Genomic DNA, 10,300 nt, shown 5'->3' with positions numbered 1-10,300 from the left:
CCTCCCGAAGCTATCCGAACCATCAGAACTCACATCCTATCCCTCTAACACCCAAGTTAACATCCGATTGACTTTTTCAACCTAAACGCACTCCAAAGAGACTAAGTGTCTCAAACCTTACCAAAATCATTCCGTATTTGATCCGACCAACCCGATACCACAAAACACGAATAACAAAGCATAAAGAACCAGAAATGGAGAAAACAAAGCAGTAACTCATGACACGGCTGGTCGGGTCTTCACACACGGCCATAGCCACGACCACAAACATGGCCATGACCTTTTCCATGCTTAGCATAATGGGAATATATCTCATCCACTTCAGGCAATAGTGTAGGCCCAATGGGTCGATTATCGTGATTTCTCATGAACAAGTCATTATTTCGTTCAGCCACAGGGAGAAGAGAAATCAACTCAGAGTACTTCTTGAAACCTTTTGTCTCTGTACTGCTGTTGCAGTACCATATTGGAGGCATGAAACATTGTGAATGTTTTTTCAAGCATATCATAGTCAGTGATACTTTCTCCACAAAGTTTCAATTTAGAAGTAATTCTAAACATCGTAGAATTATATTCAGAAACAGACTTAAAGTCTTGGAGTCTCAGAAGAGCCCAATCATATTGTGCTTGTGGAAGTGTGACCAACATTACGTTGTCATATATTTCCTTTAAGTCATTCCACAAAAGAAGTGGATCTTTGACTATGAGATATTCTATTTTCAACCTCTCATCAAGGTGATGGCGCAAGAAAATTAAGGCTTTAGCACAGTCTTGGGTAGATGGTTTATTTTTATCTTTAATAGCGTCTCTAAGACCCATAACATCTAAATGGATTTCAGCATCCAACATCCATGACATATAGTTCTTGCCCGTAATTTTAAGGGCAACAAACTTTCTTTTCATAATATTAGTCATAATTAAAAGAGGAGAAAAATTATACCTTAGTCTTCTCAAAGAGCTTCTGACACGGTAGAGTTTCGTGCTGATAACGTGTTATGGAATAATAGAAAATAAAGTAACACAAGAAGAATTTAGAAAATATTTCTTGATGATGATCTTATACAAATGAGTAGAGAAGTCTCTTATTTATAATAGAGTTGCTTGGTGACTAAGTAACTAGTCGTGGTGGCCAAGTAACCAATCTTGGTGACCAAGTAACTAGACTAGTTTATGACTAACTAACTTGCTCCCAAATAACTTCATAATACATGGACATTCACTCTTAATAATTTTCATAATAGGTGTAATATAAAGGAGAAAATATGCGTTTTTTAAAAAAGAGGCTAATTAGCCATTAGTTGCTGTCAGGTGGACTCATTTTAATGATTATTATCACCCTTCATGCGCTCTTAGGCAACTTATTTCACACAATATTCCACATAAGCGACCGGGGGAGGGTACTATGAAGGGGGATATAGTTCAGGAGATTTTCGGGGACAGTCAATAGTTTAGGTAGAAAACTGACAAAGATTGTATAGTTTAAACGGGTTTGAGGGTATTAACTCTTTTCATAATATAGTTTCCTATTCCAGCTTAAAAATAAATAGAATTTGTTAGATACCGATGAGCAATGCCTATTTAATGGTTTAGTAGGAAGAGATAAGAGCAAATTTGAGGTAAAAAGGTATGGCAGACAGGCTGGGTAAACACTAAATTTGGAGAGAGAAAGGAGAAATAAACAGAGAGTAAGCTGGGAAGGGTAAGAAAAATAAAGGCAACACACATAAAGAGACACTTAAAGTTGGCCTTAGATGTCTATCTCACACATCAACTTACTCAATGATCAAGTAGACACTTCAACTTGGCACAGCTGTGTCTTGTGGACACCCGGAGCTGACATGGTAAAATGTTGAGTTTCACACAATTTTGGACGCGTGAAAGCTCTTAAAATTATATTTTTTGTTTTATTTCTTCCATGTGGGCCCCACTTTATTCATCTCCAATAAAGATATAGCCACCACCACCGTCACAAACTCATCACCACCCTCACGCCACCCCAATAAGAATAACACCAAATATATCATTCAAAAACCCATAATTCTAAAGTGTTATGATTTTTATGACAGCTAGGGAAATACAGGATAAGCAAATAGAAGAAGCATTATTTTTTTTGCTTCTAACATCCGATCGAATTAGACAAGCAACCGATTGAATTGTTGCTAATATTTCCATGAATTTGGACCAGGCGTTAACCTTAGTTTGTAAGTGCAAGCGTTGTGGAATCCTCCATGTTGTGTTATCAAAATCTTCGGCACCACTTATTTCCGAACTGTGGTGTCGATGGAAACGAGAACTACGACGAGTAATTAGATGACGATGCAACATTTCGATGAATTATTGAAGCAAATGATGAATTTTCTAAAAAATAAAGAAAATGAAATTGAATATAGATGATTAATTTTCTATAAAAAAAATGAAAGTGAAATTGAATAGAAAATAAGGGTTATATGATTTGATGGAAATTTATGGAGAAGAAGAAAGAGAGAAGGTAGTGAAAGAGATGGTAAATAGGATTTTCTAAGGTTTTTCTTCTTAAATGAAATGTCTTTTTCTTTTTAACAAAAATTATATGTGTCAATTTTTTATTTGTCACTTTTTTATGTCATATGCAATTGTAACTCATGCTCTAAGGGGTTCCACGAGACACACCTGTGCCAAGTTGAAATGTCTACTTGATCATTGAATAAGTTGGAGTGTGAGATAGACATTTGTGGCCAACTTTAAGTGTCTATTTATGTTTTTATCTAATATAATTTTTGTCAGTTGTATGAGCCACGTAACAAAGCTTCACGAGAGAAAGAAAGAGAACATTTTCATAATTAATTATAGATTAAGTTTATTTAGTTAGATAAAAATAATCAAAACCTGTGATGATTATAAGTGATGATAATGTCGTGTTTCCTTTGCTTTTCCATCTTGAGATATCCAAAATTAGGAGTTAAAGTAGAAGTAGGCATAGTTTGGGAAAATTCGAAATGCAAACTAAATTCAAACTTCTTGGATTTTTGGGTTGGATTTTAGATTTAAGTTTTAAAAAATTTGGATTTCGAAATTTGGGACTTCAAATTTTCGGATATCTCACCCATTAAACATTAGCTCATATATCTAATACTAATTAATAAGTTCAATATTAGATACCCAACTAAATTCAATATAGGGTTTTCCTCTTTTCTTATGCACGCCAATTTCCATTTTCTGCATTTGTGAACATATAACGCTGAAGTCGCATTACTATCTAATTTGGTATGGTCTTACTATATTTAACTTGTTAATCTGTAGGGCCTTATTAATGTTTTGCTGTATTTTCTTAATAATAATAGTTTCATTGCTTGCCCTGAATACTTTATCTAGATGAATCTGGTAAGAATAATGAACTATTAAGACAATTCGACAAGAATACTTTACATGTATGTTTCTTTTTTTTGTACGAAGAACGTATAATTTCAATTTATCGATTCAAAATTCAAAATCAAAATATCCAATTCGATTAATCCGAAAATGATTGAATCTATTCTTATTTGTGTTACGTCTCGCATTTTCGTACGTTAAAATTTCGTTTTCAGTAAACCGATGTAGACTCGGGGAGGAGATCATCTTGACGTTAACGTACTTACGCTATTTATAACAAGCGATAAATAAGTGTTATGAAGAATAAAAGGGTATACGGATTAACAAAAACGAGTTTCGTTGGAAGTGGTCAATTTGAAATAAAATATTGGTCGAGCGATAATACCCGATAATTATGAACTAGTACCATGCAAGGTACCATATGACTACAGTAGTATAATATATAAAGTATATATGAAGTATTTTAAAAATAAATAGAATTTTAAGTAATTTGTGATAATTTTTAAATTATGCAGGTAATTGATTAATTACCGGGTAACAGGATATTACCCAGTTAACTAATAAGTGGATAAAAAAATTAATATCTCACCCCCACTCTACGTGGCAAGAAGCCACAAAATTTCAAATGACTAAATAGTCACGTTGCCTCTGATAATCAAGTCATGACTTAAGTCTTGATAAGATTTTTAATCTTATCCATAACATTTAGAAGGAATGCCTTGTAAAGGCTTCAAAATCCAAAAGCTTCCTTTGGCTTAGAAGCCAAGGACATTAGGCAGAAACATTCCATTTTCAAAACAAAGGCTTCATTAGAAACAAATTCGTTTAACTTCAACAAATCCAAGCAAAGTTTCGTTCCAATTTCAAAAGCAGAAGCTTCATTTTCTCGTTCTAACATATTTCAGGGAAGAAGAAGCTTCACTCCGATCAAATAATTCAAGGAACGGATATGTTAAGGCCTTCCCTTCTTTCTTTTGGCATAGTCCAAATTATACTGAAGAAACGAGCAAATACACAGTTTCTATAAATTACTATATTCATAGAAAGTAGGGGTGTCTATTCTTGATTCCCCACGAGAATTATTATTATCTTCTGTTCATGGGTCTCAGAATAATACGCAGTTAAAAAAGTTTATCCGGAAGGAATATTAAGATTTTTACGTATTTTTCATACATTTCACTCATTTATATATGTGCACTGACCCATGACCAGATGACGTTATATACGCATATATATGTAAATGTATGTATATGGGATATGAGAAAAGGTTACGGCGTTATATACGCACCACCACCTGATTAGCTGGTATACGTTGACGATATTGCCCACAGTGGCCAAGATGATATGATGGGATGCCTTCAGTGGCTTGATGATATTATGTACACCCATACCTATGCATGGCACGACATTTATACGCACGTGCATGATATTGTAAACATTTCAGAATTTACGAGTTATTCAGATTTAAAGATGTGCTTCCTTATTCCATGTTTCATCTATGTCTTTTACATACTAATTTTCATGCCTTACATACTCAGTACATTTTTTGTACTGACGCACTATTTCACGGGGCCTGCATTTCATGCCCACAGGTGCAGGTAGGCAAGCTGACGGCCCCCCTTCTTAGGATCCCTGATCAGCGAGCGTTGGCGTGCTCCACTTGATCCGGAGATGCTTTTGATTTTGGTACGATACGTTTGTATATATATATATATATATATATATATATATATGGGTATGATATGGCTCTGTCCCGTCTTTGTACAGTTATGTTTCTATTAGAGGTCTGTAGACAGTATGTCTAGTTGGGTTGTATGTGGCCTTGTCGGCTTTCAGTTTTGGATGTATAGTTATCTATAGCAGCCTTGCCGGCTCGCCCACTGCATTCTGCATGTATATGTAATTCCTTCATATATGTTATTGTCGTAATTCAGTAGATGTTGTTCAGATTCATATCTTAGACGTATGCTTATGGGTGATTGACAGGTAGGACTTAGGCACCCGTCGCGGCCCATCGGTTTGGGTCGTGACAAAAGTAGTATCAGAGTAGTTCTGTCCTAGGGTTGTCTACAGACCGTGTCTAGTAGAGTCTTGTTTATGGGTGTGTTGTGCACCACACTTATAGACAAGAGGCTACAGGACATATAAGATGTTATCCTCTTTTTTTATCTCAGATCGTGCGATACAAGAATTCATGTTCCTAACAATTGTAAGCACGTGATTTTTGCCCTATATGAGAATTACTCCCAAAAAATTCAAAAATAAAATGATTTTTCTTAGTGTGCAATTTTTGTGATATTTTGTGATATTTTGTGTAACTATTTGTATTTTTGTCTGTGCATGTTTACTTGTTAAATTAATAAAAAATACAAAAAATATGTCGCATTTGCATTTAGGATTTGGTCCTACAATTGTTAGTAATTAAGTTTGTTTTACAAAAAAATAAAAATTACAAAAATAGGCATCTTTTGCATTTTTAGCATTTAATTCCAAATGAACAATTTTATGCTTAATTATTACTTAATTGTGCGTTAATTGTTATTGAGAGTTAATTTACGCTTTTATAACTCAATTTAGTTCTTAATAATAATTTAAGTATTTTTATAATTTAGTTTTAGAAAAATAAAAGAAGAAAAGAGAGCAAAAATACAAAGAAAAATCGGATTGGGCCACTTCTTCAATTTCAAACCACAGGCCCAAATAATTGCCCAACCTTCCCCATGACCCGGTCCACTTCAAACCGGGTTGACCCGGTCCACCCCATTAACCCAAATACCCAACACCCTTCTTCATTTTTGTCCTAACACAAAACAAAACAAAAAAGAAAACAAGACAAAACCCTAAAAAACTAAAAAAAAAACCATCTGCCCCCTTCCTTACTTTCATCTTCTCCAAACTCCAAACCCCACCTCCCATGGCTGCCCTTTACCTTCTTCTTCGTCCACCCAGGCCACTCTCATCGTCGCCATAGACTCCCTCCGTTTGTCTGCTTCACCCGCTCAAACGACCCCTCCTCCTCCTCCCGCCGACGTCGATTCCAACGGTGTTGGTACTGATGTTTCTTCCCTTACTAAAAGGAAACCTGGTCATCCTCCTAAGCTCACTCACCATCTTAAGCGTTTGAAGGACAGTGGTTACCTTGCCATGGTCAAACACTCTTACATGCTCGCCGGACCACCTGGATCTGCTCCTCCTCCACCGCCCGCCATTGACGAGCAACGTTGTTGCTGCGTTTTGCACGTCGAGCGCTGCTTCTGCTGCATCATCTGCTTCATCCATGGCTGCCCAGCTCCACCAAGCAGTCCCGCCACTGTCGAGCTCGAACCTGAGCCAACATGGCTGCCTTCCTCCTCCTCGCATCCAACCGTTGTTGCTACTGTTCACGCAGCGGTTCTGCGTCGTCACTTCATCTTCTTCAGCTCGCGCTACTGCTCTTATTTCTCGCCGCTACTCCTGTTTCTGAAACCCCATGGATGCCATGTTTGGTATGTCGTTTCTGCTTCATCTTCTTCGTCCAATGAACAACAGTCCAAACACTGCTTTCTTCTTCGTGTTTCGTCGACACAGCAACGTTGTTGCTGCTGACTCCATGGCTGACCCGTCGTCGTCCATGAAGGCTGTTGCTGTTCGAGCAGCGCTTCTGCCGCGTCAACTACTGTTGCTGCTTCGGCGCGGCTTCATTTGTTTCTTAGGTTCGTGTTCTTCGTCGTTTGGTCGAGCTTTGGTCGAGGTTTGTCGAAACAGTCCGTACATATTTCGTTTCAATCCGGTTAGTAGTTTTTGAGTTTTATTTTGTCCGTATTTTGTTTTGATATTTCTAAAATCGACAAATGTTTGTTTTGATCATGTCTATCGTTTGAATTAATTTTTTAGTTTGTTCATGTGTTTTGTTAATTTAATTTTCAGATTCAAATGAGAAATTAATTAGTTGTTTTTTCATGTTAATTTTATTCATTTTTGTAAAAAAGGGATTGTTAGTTTAATGTTTGTTAGATTCAAATTGAAGTTTAAATTAATTATTTCTTCAATTTGTTTCATGTGTTTTATATTTTCAGAAATTGTTTAATATAGGAATTGTTTGTTGTAATGTTGTTAGAGTTGATTTTAAGTTCAATATTATTGAATTTAGAAATCTAAATATACTTGTTTGATTGTTGTTGTTGAATCTGAAAATAGATTTGTTTGTTGCTAAAAATATTGTTCAATCAAATTTTAGTTGTTCTTTGTTGTTCAATTTGTGTTCATGTGATTTGTTGTTGAAATGTTGTTGAAATCATGTTCATGTGATTTGTTGTTGAAATGTTGAAGAAATCATGTTCATGAGATTTGTTGTTTGAATTTATGTAGAAATTGGTCATATTGGCTATATTTTGGTTGAGTTTGATTAATTGATTTGTTATAGCTGATGGGGTAGTTTGGTAATTTGCAGTACGTTCAGGGGTAGTTTAGTAATTGTAATAAGGTCGTAGGGGTAGTTTAGGAATTGTATATTTTGTAATTTTTTATGTGAAGCATGGGGGACAAAATGTAATGGGGTGGGTTGTGATATAGTTGTTTAATATAAAGGGGGGACAAGACAAAATTTAGTGAGGAGGAATCTTGTATTTGTTTAGTGAAGCATGGGGGACAAAATATAATGGGGTGGTGATGATATATTTATTTAATGTAATGAGGATGAGTGGGAAGATAATGGGTTTGGTAGGGGAAAGGGATTGATTTTAATTGATTAAAGGGTTGGGATTATATATAGGAAGTCTTGAACACAAGAGAGAGATAGAGAATAGGGAGAGAACAGAAGAAAAGAACAGACAGAGAGAAAAAAAGGGCTGAATATTTAAGAGAGAGAAAAATTCCGAAAAATATAAAAACTTTCAAATAACAAAAAAAAAAAAAATCTTCTGTTTTCTTTCATTGTTTGAAATCAGCATTAATTGTTGTTGTTTCATAAAAGCTTGAAGTTTTTGTTTTGGGATTACTACTCCTCCAGTTTACAAAATCTGTTCCTGGGTTGTTACTGTTGCTGGACTATTGTTGATGTTGCTGTGTTACGTATTACGTTGCTGACTTTCTTCTTCTTATATTGACAATATCAGGTACACAACTGTAATTTTGGCATTTTGTAAGCTGAAATGAAGAATGGAGTGTTAAATTTTTAATTTAGTTTAATTTAATTTTTTGTATTGTATTTAGGTTATTCATGTATTATTATTCTGTAAATCACTGTCATTTGGCATAACTAGGCATATTATAGCGACATATTAAATAACGCCTTAACCGGATTATTAGAAAATATATTTAAGCCTGATTACTAATTAAAATTGTTTAATAATCAAAATAGAAGAAATAACGTAAAAAAAATGGCGTTATTGAATCAGTTTGGCAAAAATTGACTAAGTTCCTTATTCATAAGGTTTTTTGTCAACGTTAAGTTAATCGGAATCATGTAGTTAATTTCAGTTAAAACATGAATTAGTTTGCGAATCAAGTATTAGGACATGATGTGAATTAAAACAAGGTTAGTTAAGGTTAAATTGTTTAATTTTTAGAAATATGGTTTAGTAATCAAGTTTTTTTCCAATTTTCAGTATTTGTAAATAATTAATTTCAATAAGCTTAAGTCATACTAACAATATGAATTTTAATCCAACTATGGGATAATTAGTTTTATTTTTATTTTTTGACAATTCCATGTTGTTTGTAATTATAATTTTAGTAATATTACTTTCCATTAATATTTGTTTTAAATTAGTAATTAATATGTTATGTTTAAGTATGTAGAGATTGACTTCATAATTATAGACAAACTTAGTAATAATAAAGATGTAGTCATTAAAGGGCATTCATAAAATAAGGGAGGATCTCGCTAAAAAATAAATAAATATAAATAATACAAAAATTGCAGTCCTTCAATCTTATTTATTTATTTTTTAATATAAGAAAATACCTAAATTCCGAGATGAGCGATTTAGTAAAATTCACAATCCTACCTAATAGTATCATAACGCGTAGTATTTTGGCGCATATTTAATAAGGTTATTTTCTTAAATATGGGTGTACATTTATGTAACCCAAATCACGATCTTGACGAAGTCAAAATGCGTCAACAAATCACGTGTGCACTGGTTGTGGCGTGGTTCGAGATGCGTTTTCACGACGTTGCAATTTTGTATAAAATAAATAATGATAAAAGCGGTTTTAAAAGTTAAATTTGCATATAAGTTCTTAATTGTTTAAAAATCAGATAAATGAGCCAAATATGACAATTGAGCGACCGTGCTAAAACCACGGAATTCGGGAATGCCTAATACCTTCTCCCGGGTTAACAGAATTCCTTATCCGGATTTCTGGTTCGCGTACTGTAATACAGAGTCATTCTTTTCCTCGATTCGGGATTAAAATTGGTGACTTGGGACACCCTAAATCTCCCAAGTGGCGACTCTGAAATAAATAAATAAATCCCGTTTCGACTGTCCTTTAATTGGAAAAAACTCCCTTGTACCCCCGCGGGGGCGGAAAAAGGAGGTGTGACAGCTCTGGCGACTCTGCTGGGGATGAATTTTCCTTTAGAACTACTGGTTCGGGGTTAGAAATTCGAGCTTAGATAAATTGTTATATTTGGCTTTATCTGATTTTTACACGTTTGAGCCTAATGTGCTAAATGCTGCTTTTACCGCTTTGATATTATTTGACTGTATATATAAACTGTGTCGAACCCTTCTCTCTTCACCTCCGGGGATGTGCTTACTGGTTGAGACTCCCTATTCTGTTAGTGTTATACCCTGAAATAAAAAAGAGGCTCGGACAAGTTACGAAGTCGGATGGCCTTTTGGTTCCCGGTAAGTTGCCCCCTCCTCGACTTGAGTTGTCCGCTCGGGTACACAGTCTAGAACACCGACTCAGGTTTTGAACATAAAATAACATGACTTCATGCCGGATCCCTAGTAGGAACGAT

The 10,300-nt window shown here is 34.9% G+C and overlaps 1 protein-coding gene across 1 annotated transcript; it reads right to left on the bottom strand.

Annotated features, from left to right (window-relative positions):
- Positions 1-414: 414 nt before the first annotated feature.
- Positions 415-858, bottom strand: LOC138888133 (uncharacterized). Its single transcript, XM_070169947.1, has one exon. It carries the CDS (start codon positions 856-858, stop codon positions 415-417), a length of 444 nt encoding a protein of 147 aa, XP_070026048.1.
- Positions 859-10,300: the final 9,442 nt, after the last annotated feature.

The sequence above is a fragment of the Nicotiana sylvestris genome, chromosome 3, assembly GCF_000393655.2.
Source record: "Nicotiana sylvestris chromosome 3, ASM39365v2, whole genome shotgun sequence".
NCBI classification, from domain to species: Eukaryota; Viridiplantae; Streptophyta; class Magnoliopsida; order Solanales; family Solanaceae; genus Nicotiana; species Nicotiana sylvestris.
The sequence above is the reverse complement of the archived record's forward strand: the minus strand, read 5'-3'. Positions and strand labels throughout refer to the sequence as shown.

Coding starts and splice junctions, on each gene's coding strand:
- LOC138888133 (XM_070169947.1), bottom strand. CDS start 858: ATGTCATGGATGTTGGATGCTGAAATCCATTTAGATGTTATGGGTCTT.